The sequence below is a fragment of the Larus michahellis genome, chromosome 1 (genome assembly GCF_964199755.1).
Source record: "Larus michahellis chromosome 1, bLarMic1.1, whole genome shotgun sequence".
NCBI lineage: Eukaryota > Metazoa > Chordata > Aves > Charadriiformes > Laridae > Larus > Larus michahellis.
Genome location: NC_133896.1, coordinates 83,418,855 through 83,437,177, shown reverse-complemented (window position 1 = coordinate 83,437,177; position 18,323 = coordinate 83,418,855). Strand labels below are relative to the sequence as shown.

At 42.9% G+C, this 18,323-nt stretch overlaps 1 protein-coding gene across 1 annotated transcript; it reads left to right on the top strand.

Moving 5' to 3' along the window:
* Nucleotides 1-759: 759 nt before the first annotated feature.
* LOC141737803 (putative DBH-like monooxygenase protein 2) lies at nucleotides 760-16,605 on the top strand. The gene is made up of 11 exons (XM_074572777.1): nucleotides 760-1,029; nucleotides 3,936-4,082; nucleotides 5,276-5,437; nucleotides 6,632-6,715; nucleotides 7,905-8,072; nucleotides 9,002-9,104; nucleotides 9,887-10,053; nucleotides 11,877-11,968; nucleotides 14,995-15,091; nucleotides 15,307-15,366; nucleotides 16,355-16,605. Exons 1-11 carry the CDS (start codon nucleotides 775-777, stop codon nucleotides 16,487-16,489), a joined length of 1,470 nt encoding a protein of 489 aa, XP_074428878.1. The 5' UTR covers nucleotides 760-774; the 3' UTR covers nucleotides 16,490-16,605.
* Nucleotides 16,606-18,323: the final 1,718 nt, after the last annotated feature.

Sequence of the window (18,323 nt, the reverse complement as noted above, 5' to 3'; positions counted from 1 at the left end):
CCACATCCTTCAAAATCCACAGACCCAGGCTATGTTTTGTAGTGGATTACGCTACTGTGCAAATTGGAGATGAGATGCACAAGGCACTTCCTGGCAGAAACTGTTGGAAAGCTGCTGAGGCTCTTTGTTTTTCGTATCATTATGCTGAAAGGTCTTAGGGCAACAGATGATGCCTTTTTCTCCTTCCACTCATTCCCAGCAACATATAGTGCATGGAGCATTTTTCTTATTCTACTAGTTGACTACAGTCCAGGAGCCCTTTTTATGTGGCACAGTCGTTTCCTCTGAGAAGCCACGTCACTAAGAGTCACCAGCCCATTCCCAACAAACTTGCAAATAACCATCACACCAGACAGTAGGGTTCATTTCAGCATTTGCAACAGAAAGGCAAATTAGGCAGAAGAGACCCTTTCCCTTGGTGAGGAGAGCCAGCATTCACCCACCCCAAGTAGTGGGTAGACTTTGTTGCTTTTTTTGGTTGTGTAGTACAAAACAGCTCTTAAAAATGTTTTAAGATGTATATGGGATGGCCTCCTACAATTTCACTTAGGCAGGGTGCCAGGACATATTACATAAAGTGTTATCTTTCCTACATGTTACATTGGCTATAGAACAGTCGGTTTCCACTCCTCCTTTCTGGCAATAGGCCCAGCCTCATGCACTTCCATATAAACTGGGCTCCCATAGCAGAATACCTGCCCAAGGTATCAGCAAGAATTGCAAACTGCAGTGGTCCTGCCGGCGATGGTATTTCTTTTTTCAAGAATCAAGGGTATGCTCTTCTTCTTGTTCCTCCCATGCTTTTGTTCTGGCCAGCCTGCACCTCCACCGCTGCGTTTCTCTACTTTCCTGGATCCTTCAAACATGGTCTGCCTCCGCTGGGACCATGATGAGCAGGAGCTGATGTCATTTGAACTGCAGGTCCATACAACTGGCTGGGTGGCATTTGGATTCAGCCCTCATGGAGAGTTGCCTGGATCTGACATTGTGATAGGAGGTGTCTTCCCAAATGGCAGCATCTACTTCTCTGTAAGTTGAAAAGACTTCTTCTGCATCCCCTTTTGCCAAGGGTCATGCTCTAATTATATTGCTTGAAAGCACATGGGCTCAACTGGCTAAAGATAGATGTCCGATGCCATTTGAGATGCTCAGTTGGCATGGCCTCTGTCTGAAAGTCCAGGTCTTCTGCAGGTCCTGTGTCATGCCTTCTAGCCCCATACAACTACCTGAGATACCCTATGATATCCCAGATGGCACTAGATGATGTTGTTTAGGCAAATAAACTGATCCCACCTGCAAGTCAAAACCACAGCCAGAACCAATTAGATATGACTGCAACAATCTCTTACCATGAAGCTAGAAGAGGCGGCTAGGAGAGTAACTTCTGATTCATGCAAACCAGAGGTCAGTTCATCCAGGAGTCAGATATGAAAGTCTCATGTTTTCCTTCACTGAAGCTGCTCAAAGGCTAATTTACTTGGTTTCCTCTGTAGTAAGTGGAGACATGTGTTCACCTCCAAAGGTTGCTTCTTTCTGATTGTCTTAAATGTCTCGCTTAGGAATCGGATAGGACATCATGGGACTTGCTGATTTTTCCATTGTCTGTAAAGGCAACCACTAAGGATAAAGGCCTGATGTTAAAACAGCTGGAGTTTGGAGTAGTAAAATGCCACTGAGGCTGCTAAATAAAAGACGTGGGTGTTGTTTCGTTTTGGTTTAATCATGAAAGAGAAACAGGCCGTTTAATGCTATCCAGATACAGAAAGAAGAAGAGTTTACACTGATGAAGTGTTTGTCAGTCATAGCGGTTTTATTTTGTTCAGCTGCTTTCAGTTCCTTTTTCACACAACAGTAAAATGTGTTTTGCATGAAATACGTCTCGGTGCTTGTCTAAAATGGCTGAACTTTGGAGGGGGGGGTGAGGTAGCTAGTCTTACTTATAACGGTTAGTTGCAACACTGCTCTTGTAATACCCACTTTTGAAATCTTCTTGTGATTGTGACACAGGCAGGGAATTTTTGGCTGTCAATGACCCCAGGGAAAAAATTACGATCAATTTAGAAGAAGCCCTTGTTCTTTATTTTTTAGTAATGATTTTTTTTAAAGTGATTTGGGGTAAAACCAAAGCATTTATTTTCTCCTAAAAGAACCTCCTGAAAGGAAAAATTGAAGTGTTTGGTTTCAAAAATATTAAACATTCCATTGTTTTCAGAAGAGATATTTAACATTTTCAATTTTTTTTTGCATTGGTAGCTGAAACTCTTTGTTTAAGTTAGAAAATAATTTCCGTCCCACAAAAGTTTTTGGTTTTTTCAACTCTTTTATTTATCAGAAAATATCTTCCAATTATTTAAGTCTGGAGACATTCCAGTAAGCAAAGTAAGTTTAAAGAAAAAATATGCTAGTTACTGTAAATGAAGTTTAAGTTTGCACTCTTCATTCTAATCCTCTCTTGCGTCTTTGGGTTTTGTTTCAGTTTTCTGCTTTACTACAACCATAACAAATTCATTATCTGAATAATGTCCAATGGAAAAAACTTGCCAAAAAGGTTTGTTTTCACAAACGTGGGGTTTTTTTCAGCTGTTTACTATCTTCCTCTTTCATAAGGTATATTGAATTTTAAATAACTTGTTTATTTTCAACTAGCTTATTTGGAGACTTTGAATTTTGATCTTTTAATGAAAGAGTGCAATAGGTATTTCAAAACATAGGAAAACAAAAGCTGTATTTTCAAACTATTATATGTCCCTCTGTAAATTGCGCATTTCTGTTAGAGAAAAGTTGCTTAGATTATTCTGAAAGTCCAAATCCATGGATAAAATCCAGAAGATGAAAGAATATTAGAGGAGATATGGGAAAATTTAGCAAAAGCTGTAAACAGGCTTTGAAAGAATCACTTAAAGGAACAGAGATGGCTAGAAAAAAATATCAGGAAGGATTTTACATAAAGATATTCTTCTTTGACCAGACTGTTGTCTGGTAAAATTTTTCTCTTTTCTTTTATCCCTCCAAAGTTGAATACTGCAGCAAAACTCCTCAATGTAGCAGTTAACAGCTGTGCATTAGGGAGACATATGCCTTATTATATTTCGTGTTTCTCTAGGAGAGATTTTCATCCTGTCTGCAGCTACCACCTTCTCATTTCTGGTCACTTGAACTCCTTTGCCACAAAAATATGATGCAGTCTCAGTCAGGCAACTTAGAGCTTTACTCCTTTTTATTCTTCTTCTCTTTCTGCAGCTGTGTCTACAGTTCCACCTTTTCACCTCATATTTTCATAGCAGCAGTTATTGTGGCCCATTCTGTTCCCACTGAGATTTATACAGGAACTAGACAACTCGGTGCTTTCAAACCCTGTCTCATTTTTCTGTACCTTTTTTCCAAGTAACAATTGCATTTGATGACCTCGGCTATATGTTATTTGTTTTTTTCACTATGCATATGCTGCAAAAAACACTGGTTAGTTATGGAAAACCTAAGAGTTAAAGTAGAAGCTTTAATATGCCCAAAAGATTTTACTTTGGAACTACCTCTGTTTTCCAACAGGACTTATTTCATTTCACACCCTGTGTGGTTGAGCCAGATGTGGTAAAATGTCCCAGCGTGCAGCATGTCACTCAGGAAGCAGGGAAGATCCTCTAGGATCCATCCTGTCCAGGCCATCCTCTGGGTGATGGGACCCCGGGCCTGCTCTTTTCTTGAGCAGCTGCATATAGAAGGGACTGGATCTGAGTTCTCTTCAATTGGTTTGTGGAAATCACCAGTGAAAGCAGAGGAGCTTTTTGGAGAGTGAAATGCTTGGATAATTACTCATATCCCACCAGCAGTACTTGGAAACATGACTTCTTGGGGTGTAGGAAGCTCTCCTCTCCATCTCCCTCTCCCTCTTCTCTCCTCTCCTTCTCTCTATGGCTTTCACCCCGCTTCTTTTCCAGGATTATCATGTGGTAGATGAGGCAACCCTTGAGGAAGATGACAGTCAGGACTACCAACTGCTGTCAGTGACAGAGAATGAGACCTCCACCACCATGCTGTTCAAACGACACCTCCGGACATGTGACCCAAATGACCTGGATATCACAGTAAGAAAGGGGACTGCTCAAGCAACATCCCAAACAAACCTGCTCTCATGCCCCATTGTATTCCCAGATCCCCAGGGTCAGATCTGAGGATGACAGGAAGATATAAATCTCAACTCTTTCTTAAGTTTGAACACAGGTCTTAAAAATTTTGCTCATTTGTCTCTCTCGTTTGCCACATATAAAAAAACAATCTAGTATGGGAGATGAGGCTTGTATTTGTCTAATATAAGGCAGTATTTTAGGAAGAATTATGTTTAGAAAATTCAGAATGCTTTGATAATTGGAGTCCTTCTCTCTTGAATGTTTAGAAAATTCAGAATGCTTTGATAATTGGAGTCCTCTCTTGATGCGATACCAGCTTCATACTGGTATTGACTGACATTAAATACTTGGCCAACCCAAACTGGTATTTTAAGTCAGAGTTTTTTCAAAAATATGCTTTGCCAAGGTTCACAAGCACACTAATGCACACAATTTCAGAACTCTAAGTATATAGACACTGTTTTCACTGTTTCACCTTTGCTTGAGGGACTACTGGGTAAATTAGCATTATGCGCAAGGCTTAGCCCACTCAAAAATGTTTGTCCAGAGTTAGGTGTACATTAGCTATTTTTCCAGAGTTCAAATTCATGTGAAAATAACTGGATAGATGCCTTTGTATTTACAAACCTTCTTAACGACCTTTACTAATTGAAAGAGATATAATCCCATTCTGAATGGGAAGAGCCCAGAGTTTCATGGCTACTGCTGTCCTTACATGATGGGGCAGATCCAGGAGGATCACTGAGTACATTCATGCTCAACAGTAGCTGTTAATGGGGAATCAGGGGACTACAGTTCTCTTAGCTTTGTGTAAATCTCTTAGTAAAAGTTTCCCAAAGGGCATTAATAGTATATACAGATAAATGAACTGCCTCTGCTTGCTCGTGTTTCTATCTGGACAAGACAAATCCTGTGTATTAAACTGCTTACTTTGTGTTGTGTGTTCTGACATATTGTCTGAGTGTCTGGGTACATACCAAATACATAAAGTGATATTATTTTAGATTATTTTTAATTGCACATGGTTAGTATGTGGGTTGCACTTTAATACATACGTGGTGGTGCAAGGCATGTGATTGTGGGGTGAACCTGTGTGTGTGGTTGATGGGAAGGAAAGAAGGAGAGTTTCCAATGAAACCCTCCCATTACAGGTGGACACAGCACGCCTCGTTACTGCCTTTGGTACTGATGACACAGTCCAATTCTTTAAAGGACAAAGATTCTCCAAGTCTCTTTTCTTGATGAGGTACAGAGCCCCATCTGACTCAACTGACCCCAAAATATTCTTCACCTATGACCTGAGGCTGGACAATGTAAGTATTGGGCAAGAGCTTTACTTGGCATGTTAGAAAATTTTCCTCCTGCCTTTCTTTGCAAAGTTGATCATGTCCATGCTGGAGGTTTGGATGGCACAGATCAAAAAATGACTGATCTTGGAAACACACAAATAGAACTGGCAAGAGGAGGAATGAATTGGGAAGACTTGCTGTGTGGAGGGTAAGGGCTTATTTGTTAGGAAAATGCTGTAAGGTGTAGTCTGTTCCCTTGACTAGAGTTTAAGGAGTCAAACAGAGGTGGTGGTACTACTGAATTACAATATAATTAACAACTCAGGCATGTATGTATACAGGTCTATTGTCCCATCCACATAGAAAAATATCTATAATATACTGAAGATATTTACTGATTCTCATCTTTGTTTTGTGGGAATTCCACAATATCACAGAGGAAAGAAATAATGGGAAAGCATTTGAATGCTCAGTGGCAAGTCTGTCTAAGAGCTCAGAAAATGCAATGTACACTACTGTGTGTGCTGCCTCCAGTATTAACTTATGCTGCATCTCAGTGTCAGATGTAAGGACTAACCAGGAGAGCTGGAGCCCCGCCATTAGCATCACCTCGTGGTACGTGCGCCATCCTTGGCAAATGGAGTCCAAAAGTACCAGCTCAGTGTGGTATTGCATTAACACCTTCCTTCTTTAAACAGCATCAGCCCACACAGTCAGCACTCACTCAAGACACAGCAGCATCTGCTGATCAGCATGGGCAACATTCCATAGTAAAGAGGGGCACTATTTTTATGTAAAGATTTGTGGGATTAGCGCTATCATGTGTTGTGCTTGTGACTCCAGAAAACAGGCAATTAAAAATGTTGATTGAAGGAATGGATCTTTCCTATGCTCAGTTCATGTTACAATACGTAAATTAGTAATGCAATTCCCTTTTGGAAAAATACAGAAAAAATCTGAAAGAAAATGAATTCAAGACCAGGTAGAGCTGACAAATGTGTTTGCGCTTCACCAGAACACAGTTTCATCTTCCTGACGTCACTCGTTGCAACCAAAATACAATCAAATGCTTGCTAAATGCATCATCCTTCCTGCCCCCTCCTCTTCTGGGTCTCATTCTCCTTGCACTGCCTCCCTTTGGCTTCTCCAGTTCCCTGTGCGCTTTACTGAGTTGCCGGGGGAACCTTCAGATGACTCACGTGTCTGTCTCTTTTTCAGTTTGCTGTTCCACTTGAAGAAACCAAGTACGCCTGCACCTTTATCCCGCTGCCCATGGTCGATCAGAAACACCATATCTACAAGGTAAATTTGCAGGTTGTATCACAGTGGAAAAAACAGGGCAGAACAGAGTTACTCCTTCAATTGTGTGCACAAGGCTGTCTTTTACAGCATTTTAGTAAAAACTTGGGAGCATTCCATCTGTCCTTCGCTGCCATTGGGATGAGCCAGCTAATTTGTCTGGCTTGTGTGGAAATAAGCTCTGTCTTGTTTCTAGCTTTGGAAGTAGCTTTGTCTTCATGTGCATCACCCCTGAAAATACCTTGCTACAAGTCTGATGTCTTAGCGCAGTGAGCTCAGGCCATGTTACCTATTGGTATCTTTGGGAGCAAAAGGAGCCTCCAGAATTTTCTATATTTGGAATGACTTTTGCTTTTGCTCTTGGAAATTCCTAAGAATATTTGTATAAAAAGCAAACCTAACATTTTTGCAGTCATGTTTTCAAGATTCAATATGCAAAAAAGAAGAGCAAAAAAAAAGAAACAGGAACTGTCCAAAGCAAGATTAGTTTACTTCTCAAGTTAAGATAACTTTGCTTCAAGGTCAAATAACCCTTCTTAGTTTTGTGGGTTTTGAAGGTTTAAAAACAGATGTTCCACTGAAATGGCATAAGGCAAAATTTCATAACGAAGAATTTTCATGGACTGGAAAAATGAAGAATATGACAGTTAATCCTACAGAACAAACTCAGGAGCTTTAGTCAGCTCTCAGGGTAACATCAGGATTTTGAGGCCTGATCTCATCAGTGCTGGTAAAAAGTTCGGTGGTTAATGAGCAGTTCCAGGTTATTTGCGGGGTTTATTTATCTTGATTATAGTACTTTTGGCACAACTGAAGGAGCAGTGAATTATAGTGAACTTGAGATCAGGGTCCCTTATGTTGCTTTGCAGCCAAGAAAATGGTATATGAGGTAAACTATTTACATTTCTAGTCTGGAACCACGCTTCCCAGCATAACAGGTCAAATAGACACCCCTGTGATTCTGATTAAGGAGAGGTGCTTTAGAGGAAGATTCAAATTGTTTCTGGACAAATGGACTCTGCTGGGTGCATACCAAAATGAGTTGATAAATCATCATCCAGTTTACCACCCATTTTGCGAATCAGATTGTATCGGTTCGCCTAAGGTATGCTTAACTGCTCTTTCTGGTTGCCTGAGAAATAAATGTTTTAGAGTCGACAGTAACTTTTTTCACTCTTTCTTTTGGTTACAGTTCGAACCTGTAATAACACCCCACAATATATCCTTGGTTCATCATATTCTTGTTTATGCCTGTGGCGATGCCAGTGTGTTACCCAGTGGCATAGATGATTGCTATGGAGCCAATCCAGATTTTGCCCTGTGCTCTCAGGTGCTTGTGGGCTGGGCTGTTGGAGGAGAGGTGAGTCTGCAGGGCACATTCCCTTCCCCATTTTTTTTGTTATGAACAGTAGTAACCTTCTCATCAGCTTGTCCATTAAGACCCCACAGTGCTGCAGGGCCAGCCAAACCGGTGATTTTCCTCATACTGTCCCCATTCAACTCTACTTCTGCTGCATCAGGTCGTGCTGTCGATTTCTACGGAGTTCTCGATACTCTGCATATGTGTGCACGTTATTATCATACCTGCATTAAACAAGTCTTGTAAGTCACATAAGAAGACTTTCATTCCAACCTTTTGATAATGTTGCCATTAATTTCACAAAATTCTCCTTGTGCTAGTCTTGTGTAACAGAAAGAAGTGTACCTACTTTCTGCTTTTTTTTTTTTTTCAGCAGAGTAAAATTAAAAGTTCAGTGAAATTGATGCTTCTGGCTGAGTGGCCGAGTCAGTGCTGCACAAATATTATCGTCTATCTTGTGATGGTCACTTTGCCTTTCAGAGCAAAATGTATTTTGTATCCCTATAGTATACATGTACATGGGGAGAAGAGAGGAAGGAGACACGTTTTAGACAAAACCCTTACACTAATTTTATTCAGATTTTCTATTATGCAGTGCCAATACTGATATGAAATTCGCTGCAAGAGTGTACACATTCTATAACCATTTCCTACTAAATATAGTATAAAAATAAAAATGAAACCAATCAAAAGGGCAAATGAAAAAAAAAATTTGAAAATTCTTCCTTGTTCTGATTCAGAAGGAAAAGAAATGGAACTGGCAGAATTTCCGACAATATTTTGATTTCTATCAGTGTCTAAATAAATATTCAGAGATGAAAGAAATGAAAAACTTTCTTTTTGTAAGTTTTCAATCAAGAAACAAGAGAGAAGAGTTAAAAACTAACTACTTCATATAACTTTTTTCCTCCTCTTCCTCTTTCCACAAGTCTTATCAATTTCCAGATGAAGCTGCAGTTTCCATAGGGACACCTTGGGATCCTCAGTATGTCCGACTAGAAATCCATTACAGCAATTTTGACTTGTTACCAGGTGGGTAATGCTGGGCAGTTGTCTGACAAACAACAGCCTCAAGATGGAAGCCTCAGACCTCACCTACATGCTTCTTAGAAACCAGCTTCTACATGAAACATTTCCGTATGCCGCTCAGTACAGCCTTCAGGACAGTAAGAAGAAACTGGACTGGGCTCCCACCCAGGAAGAACTTAAACTAACTTTAGGAACATAGGTAGTTACATCTACTTAGATTGGACACGTCTTACCATTGAAAAAGCTGAGCACATTTCCTGTTGTGATACTAGTGGGACTGTTAGGGAAAATGTCAGGGAAAAGTGGGCATTATGGGGAAAAAGGAAAGGACAGAGTGGCAGTTGGAGAAATAGGTGTACCAATGGTCTGGATAAAGTCCTGAAAACCTAATAATACCACCTCAAGCTTCTACCGTGACCTCCAGCTCTCAGTCCCTATGTGGTGGTGATGAAGAATGCCACCACAGTATACGCTATCATTTCACAGAAGGGGAAACAAAGGGTGGAGTGATTTTATGGGAATCATCTGAAACTGTAAGTGGGGCCGGATCCAGATGCGCTATGAGTGAAGATCTGTGCAACTGTACACCTTGCATGACTTAATACACTGTAAATTACAGTGGACCATACCACAGGGGTAGGGTGGAAGGCTTAGACCTTCCTGTTAATCTGTGCCTGCTCCCAGCCTGTGACTGGGAAAGAGACACTATATGTGTTGTTGCTTCAGGCCCTGCTTCTGATGTTTCTGGAGTCATTGCTGAAAGAGTGGTCATTTTTCTTTTACAGGTTTGATCGACAGCTCAGGGGTACGAATCTACTATACTCCGGAGCTACGGAAATATGATGTGGGGGTTCTGCAAACAGGCATCTTCACTTTCCCTGTGCATTTCATTCCTCCTGGAGCAGAATCCTACAGATCCTATGGCCTTTGTAATTCCAGCCAGTTTGATGAAGTGAGTGTGCGGAAAGCCATGTGAAATCCTTCTTGATCTTTCCTGCTTTGGTTTTTCATCTTGCTCTAGACATGTCCAAAAGCTATTTGGTGCAGGGTGCCATCTTAGCCTCCGTTTCTGCATGCCACAAAATTAATATCTATTCCAATGAAACTGCTCAGCAGAGACACAAGGTTCGGACCAAGAGTTAGCAGAGCTGTGTAAGCATGTCAGAACCATGGCTTGAATAGCTGTTCACCCCATCTAAGTGAAAGGGAAAAAAAAACCCAAAGGATGTAGTGCTACCCAAGACCCCCAAGGGAGTCTACGCCACGACATGCAAGAGGCCTTTATCCTGCCATATGTGTGTGGTACTGGTGAAGGAAGGCAGTACCTTTCTACACCAGGTGTAAGTGCTCTCTCTCAGGTCAAGAAGATAGTTCTAGAGTGGAGATCTAACATCCCGCAAATCACAGCCAAGAGGGGGCTAACAATAATCGGCTCTGGCGGACTGTGGGATCCACAGGATTCGCAGGTTCCTCCAGGACTGCTAGACGTGAGGTTGCCACTTTCCCCTTTCCCAGGCCCAGCAGGTGCTGCGGCTGGGGGAAAACTCCAAACATATAGACAACCCGCACCCTACACAAACATGCACACTCAGAGAGCAGACTCAGCTGCCACAAACAGATTGACACAGATAGGAGTACAGTATCTTTACAGGCACCATGCAGGCATGAATATGGACAACACAAATGGCCCAATCCTCTTCCTCCTCTCTGACTAATCAGGCTTAAAGTTCACTAGAGGAACATAACCATAAGCACGCTCACTCAGCTACCATATGTAATCATATTTGTTGGTCTCTCTGATTTCTGGTGCAGACCATAAGTCCTTTTAGCATCTGTGCCCTGGTCCAGGGCCCTTTTACGCAGTCTGTGACCTGCATCTTGGGTCTTTCTAGCTTGAACTTCCCTGGTGGATCATCCCATCCCAAAAACACAGGCACATGCATATACGCAGTATACAGAGCGCACTCACAGAGAAAATAGTTAGGAACAGAGTTTTAATAAGATAGTCTAGATTGCAGTGATCAGGTACCAGATTTGGTCAGACAAACATATTGACCAGCAGTCTGCTTAAGTACCACTGGATTCTCCTCTTCCTCTCTTCATTTTCCCATGTTTGTTTCTCTCTTTCCCTACCTTTGACCTTTTCCCTAAGCATCCCACAATAAGTTTTGCACATTCCCACAATCCACTTAGAACATCCCATAAATTTTACACAGGCCCACAATCCCGCTTGAACAACCCATATGCTTGCTCCCTCTTACGAGGCCTGAGGTAATCTTGGTTTTCTTCTTTTCATCAGTTTTCAAATATTTTCTTTGAATCATTTAACATTTACATTTTGATGGTTCTTTTAATGGCCCATTGATCAGCATCTTACAATTTCTGCTTTTACTCTTTCTATTACCTGCTCTTCCTTAGAGTTCATGTATCTGCATGTTTAACTTATTACCTCTCCTGTATCTTGTCTTAGTTTTTTCACATATCTGATAGCAAGATATGGTTACAGTACCCAGCATGAGATATCACAAACTCAGACAACTATGCCACAGTATCTAAAGCCAGAAGAGCAATTTGCAGAAAGGCTCTCCAGGGCAACCTTTCAATCAGTACTGACCTACACGAAGAAACAGCCTTAAACTTCCCTTAAAAAAAAAAAAAAAAGGTGAAGCTGACGATTACACAAGTTCCATCAAGCTTTTGACTTGATGGGCAGGCCTGAAACTTAGTGCTAAGCTGTGACTGCCAGGCTCTGACCTACTTCATTTTGAACTGCAGATGAATGGGATGCTGGTTGCAGATCTGCATGTTTTTGCCTACTTGCTTCACACCCACCTGTCTGGCAGAGGAGTGAAAGCTGCTCAATACTGGTAAGAGAAGCAAACTTACTTCCGGTAAGAGAAGTATTGCTGCCTGTGTCACAGGATCAGTCCCTGCCTCTTTGGCTAGAGTGGATGAGAATGATGTTCCCAGGTTAGTCTTCATCTGTCTGTTAGTGCAAGAGACTGCAGTGTCTGAATTGTAGTATAAAGAACCAGCTCCTCAGGAAAAAGGGGTCAGCTGAGCAGAGAGTATGAGACTGGGACTGTGGCTCCTGTTCAATAAAACAGGTCCAGGCAGTGAGCTCAAGCACTGGACTACTGCTTGTCCACACTAAGCTGCTAGACAGTGCCCTTGCATAGCTTGGTCCTGTTCACCAGACTCACGCTGAGGCTACGCAGGCACAGTTCTGGGGACTGAGTGTACCAGTTTGCATGGGCAAAACTACACTGGGTTTGGTTTCCTCCACCATTCTCCCACACTAAAAGCTTCAGCACCCCTATGCGCTCTCTGATCACACCCCAGCCTATGAAGCATGCATTCTCAGTTTCAAGCTATGAAAATAGCCAGTCACGGTCTCCAGCATAGCATTTGAGCTCTACTTCAGAATTTGAAAACAAAACAAAACCCAGAACTAAAAAATTATTGCGCTGTAGGCCAAAGAGACATCACAGAGGTCCATGTGCTTGGTAGTATAGGTATAAGGCCTATCTTCTCCTTAGGTTTCTAATTTCAGAATAACCCAACATAAGCCAAGCATCACACTGCAGACAGTTACAGGGAGGCAGACACTTAGTCCATGCCAGTGAGCCAAAGAACAATCCATGATCCTATGATATTTAGCATATGAATGTAGTCGCAGTAGCATGTGAGTGAGATGTCACAGTGACACTCTAATCTTAGAGTGCTCCCTGTGACACCTTCAAGATCAAGTTCCTTGCCTGTCTACATGGCATTGCTGGTGCACACTCTAGGATGTGATGTGAGTTCCATCTAGAAGGCAAGGGGAAATTTTGGCATTGCCTGGTCCTTAGCTGCCCGTGCTCTGACACCAGATCCCCAGATACCTGCACTGTCTCACATACTGCCTCACGTGCTGATTCACCCAGCAGAAACTCCACACATACTAAGTTGATCACGTAGGTCTGCAGCGAACCTGAACTGCACTGCACTGCAGGCAAGCTGTGGGAGACAGGAGAGTGCCTGGCCCCCTACAACCAGTGCAAAGCTGAGTTATGAACAGGGCAGACGTTGTCTAGTTTGGCTTCTAAGCGCTCATATGAAATATCATTCAGAAGAGTCTAAGTTGTTCCAAAGTTGCACATCTGCCCTTGAAGATGGCCTTCCTCAGTTATCCTGAAACTGGCACCCTACAATCAAACATGGTTTAAACACCCTGGCCCTGTGCCTCTCTACCCACTCCCCAGTATGCCAAGAAATGGGACCAAAAGACTAGAAGCTCCTTCAAAGGCAACCTCAGAAAAATGGGAAAAGGAGCAAAGCAGACATCAATAAAACCTATTGGCTTCAAAGCCATCCCTGAGTTTCAATGCTAGTGGTCTCCAGCCCAAACTGACCTGACACTTGGATTGCTATGCTAGGCAGCAAGAGAAGAGGAATGAGCCTCCCTCCATCTCGCTGGCTAGCACCTTCCATGTGCATGCTCCAAGTAACAGGGAGTGATATATACAGTAGAGTTTTCCTTAAGCCTCAGAAGAAAATGGAATGTTCTGTCTCTTTGCCAGGAATCACCTGAGGTCAGTCTAGAGAGGACTAAGGCAGCAGTTCAGTTTGCTTAGGATGAGCATACATCTGATAAAGGACCTTTACAGACTTCACCATGTTAGGACCATGTCCTGGAGCCATCTCAAAGACAGGCTCGAGAGCAGAAGGTCAAGCATTTGAAACACCTTCTGGAAGGAGATGATTCAGGCACAGTGACTGTTTTTTTTCTGGGATTTCCCCTGTAATGTGTAGGATAACTATGATGTTCCTAGTCACTCGTCCAATTAGTGGAGGCCCTGGACTCTTTGGAGGTTGACCTTGGCAGAATATAGCAGATTGTGATCTTTGATAGCAATTTAGGGGTAGGCCTGTCTCCTTTTCAGGTGTTAAATCCAGAATACCCGAGCACAGGCCAAAAGTCACACATAGTCAGTATGAGTGACTTAGCCAGAGCTATTTTATTCCAGACAGTAGCAATAGCTTTGGCTCCTACGCTTTATGCAAGTCGCATGGTATATATAAACCATGTGTCACATGATGGGAAATCTTTTTTCTTGACTTGAACTTTTGTGAAGCTGGCCTCTAAGACAGGTTCCTCCCTCCTGAACCCATTTTGCTATGAGATGTGGCTGGAGAATGTTGTGAGCCTACCAGTTCACCTGCTCAGAGCTGCCAGCAGTCACAGAGCGAGCCTGCAACAAGCAAGCAGGGTGTGCGGCAGCTGCTGGGACAGCCTGGCCATGCGCACCACAAGGAGTTGTGGGCTGGGTGCCCTGATGCACCTTGCTGTGTGCGCTGTGGATGTACTTAGCAAGATCTAAGGACGTGTAACGTGGATGGAGAAGAAGTGCTCAAGCAGAGCAGAGGCCACCTAAGTAGCAGTATCACAAAGCACTGTAGAAATAGCAAGGAAGGAAGAATTCACATTTGATACTTCTGCATCTGCAAGGGAGGTCCTAAACAGCCTGACAACTCCACTCTGCTAGGTTCAGAGAGTTGTTTTTTTTTTTTTTTTTTTAGGGCAGTGTGTTGTAGTGCAGGTATTGGAGTTCTTACTTCTGGGATCCCAGACTGTTATCTGAAAGGTGAAAGTTTCAAGGCATAATGATTACTGACAAGTAAAAAGTCCATATTTGGACTCCAGACCAAAGAGGGCTGGGTGAGAAATTGCAAGTGTATGTTTGGGACTGACTGTCACTGAAATACATGCTGTGAGTTAAGGTACAAAAGAGAGCAGGCATGATTTCTGGAGGGGATTTTTCTCAGCTCTGTTCAATTCATCCAGGAATGGGTTATTCCACACCCCTCCCTGGAAACATTATAACTTTATCCCCTTGCTTGTCTTCCCCAGGAATGGTGAGCAGCTGGGGATCATCTGTGAGGACAATAAGTATGACTTCAGACTGCAGGAGATTCGGGACATGAAGGAAATCCTTATAATCAAACCAGTAGGTTCCTCCCCTGGGATGTAGCCTTGGGCAGGCAGGCTGGGAAGTGGTGAGCACCAGAGGTCTCAGAGCATGTCGGCATATTCTGTCCTTCATTCCATCTCAGGCTGTGGCCCATTGATTTCACACAGTTTCCTGGTTGCCCGTGTTGCGAGAGATTGTCTTGTGTGCTTTACTTGTACGGCTCTGATGGTGTGACCTACTGTGTTCCCTAGGGGGATGAGATCCTGGTCGAATGCAACTTTCAGACACTGGATCGGTCAGGGGTTACTTTTGTAAGTTTGTTTTTCTACCTACAAATATTGCATTACTTTTAAAATTCCTTTATCACCATTAAAATCCTTTGGGCAGACATACCCCTATTCCACCAGCAAGCGCAGTCCTGGTAAAGGCTTCTTGTGCCAGATGCAGTATCATAGACGTACTGAGGCATGCCTTGCACAGCTGCTCTCCAGCTCTGCAGCAAGACCCTACTACTAGAGGCTTACCAACAGATCCCAAAGATATATTGCATCTAATACTATACAACGTAACTCTTTCCCAAAATGTCAAGTGCAAGTAGTGAAACTTGCAGCTAAGTCAGTTTTCAGTCATCAACCATTCGGATGTAGTGAACAGACAGATGTCAAATACAGAAAATTACATAACCTGGACCTGATTTGGACTTCTCAAAATATGAAGACATTCATTTTGGTTCTTCTTATTTAGACCAGACATCAGTTTTGCAGAACTTAACTGTTAAACAATTATTGCCATACTCAAGATTCATAACTTATTTTAGAGCTTATGCCATGCAAAGGAGTTAATGATGTTATTGCACTTAGAAATGTGCGTAAGAAACTAAGATTTGACCTAAAGAGGATTATAGTTTATATTCACAGAGAGCAACACTGATTTGGTTGGGCCTGTTCCAAAAGTAGGGATCCACTGAAAAATTCTGATGTGGAGGCCACAGATGATTCCCTGAATGTTTTAGTTGAACTTTCCAAAGATTCAGATTTGGGGGTCTTGTAGATTGAAATACAAATACGGTAGTATTCCTGAAGGAAAGGATAAGTAGATTTAGCTATAAAACTACAGAGCAGCCTATTTATCAGACTCTTGTCAAAGGATACTTTGATTCTCTGTTTCTGTCAAAGACATAAATTCTTTTTTATTAACCACACAGGGTCTTTGTGAGCTGCGACAAGAGTGCTTTCCTGAGGATAAATAGTCTCCTTGTTGTGTCTCAGCAGACATTTGAGTCATCCTTGTGTCTTGCAGGGTGGGCCGAGCACCATGAATGAGATGTGTCTCACATTCCTCTTCTACTACCCTCGGAACAACATCTCCAGCTGCATGGGCTACCCTGACATTTTGTATGTTGTGCGTGTACTCAAGCAGGAGGCCTCAGAGTGAGTCCAGAGTCAAGACGTTTCTGGAGCTAGCGGAGGAAAATGTAGCTATGAAGAATGCTAAATGGAAAAAATAATGAAAATGAAATGTTGCTGATAGGGAAGGGCGAGCCAGGTACCTGGATCTATCAAGTTGAGCTGCCTTGTTGCAGGAATCTATCAACTGTGATACTTTAACAATCTCTTCTCCTTTATCGTTTTTCCCCCTTCCTTTCCTTTTTCCTCCCCCCCCCATCTTCTCATCATTTCTCGTCTCCACCTCCCCATTGCCCCTTACTCTCTCCCCAGTGCACTGGAAGGCATGATGGCCATGGACTTTGTTGACTGGGACAATGAGACTGTCAAAATTGCAGAGAAAGCAGCCAAGGAGGCGGATCAAGTAGTCATGATTAAAACCATTAATGTAAGTCCCGCTTCTGAACAATATGTGGCTGGGAAAATGGAGTCAGCTCTGACGTTCCAGAAGTAAAGCACAGCTGAGAGATAGACCCAACACACAAAACCTTGGGTAACACCAATTGCTGATACCTTATCCCTGGCTGTAGGACCTGAAAGGGACTACCTGAACTGTAAAGTCCTATCGCTTAGGCTGCAGTTGCAAGTAACCATCCAAGACACATTTAGTCACCACTTAACTTTCAAAAAAAAGCTAAAATTCTTCTCCAAAGAGAAAAAACACTCCCACGTCTTGGTAATATAACATTGCTTAGGGGGTGATGCCATGGCAGGGCATTTTTGACAGAATAAGGAATAAAATAGTGCTGAAGGTCCCCCAGACGTCATGCATACAAAGGGAGTTAGGGTGATCCAGAAAGTCCACATACATGGAACATAGCTTACCTCACAGAATCACAGAATGGTAGGGTTGGAAGGGACCTCTGGAGATCATCTAGTCCAACCCCCCTGCCAGAGCAGGGTCACCCAGAGCAGGTTGCACAGGAACGCGTCCAGGCGGGTTTTGAATGTCTCCAGAGACGGAGACTCCACCACCTCTCTGGGCAGCCTGTGCCAGTGCTCTGCCACTCTCAGGGTAAAGAAGTTCCTCCTCATGATTAGATGGAACTTCCTATGTTCAAATTTGTGCCCGTTACCTCTTGTCCTGTCCCCGGGCACCACTGAAAAAAGACTGGCCCCATCCTCCTGACACCCACCCTTTAAGCATTTATAAGCATGGATAAGATCCCCCCTCAGTCTTCTCTTCTCCAGACTGAAATGACACAAATCCCTCACTGCATTTCAGTGCGTCCATCTGGTACCCACTCATCTTAGAGGTAAATGAGGGAAAAGTCTGAACTTGAGAAAGGATCAAAATTCCATCTTCTTCTCCTCTCTCAGAGAGCTTCTCTGCTGTCAGGGGGGAGACCCATTGTGTGACTTTCTCTGAGGTGCTAGTTACACATCCAGACAGTAAGAAAACTGACTAAAACGCATTCAAAACTGGCAGTGTTATGCCAGAGTCTTGTGGCTCCCAACGCAACAACAGATCATGTGATTTTATTTTTCCCTCTTTCCTTCCACCCCCAGGAACTCCAGAGAAATGAGACTGGTCTAATCAGAGATATCAGTATTCCAGAGCGGGCTGCCTGTCACAATATTTCTGGATACCTCTCGCTGTCAGGTCTGAGGGCCACTGCAAACCTTCGCTTGACTGCAGCAGGCACTTCTGAGTCATCAACCACCAAAGAAACTGCTTCACTTCCTCTTCTTTCTCTCACACAGCTGCTCTTTGCTTGGCTTATCTTGGCCTCTGAGGACAGGAAGTGAGGGGCAGAATACCAGAACAGACCGCTGGCCCAATGAAGAAGTCTCTGTAATTACCGCCTGTTAGCAGGGTATCT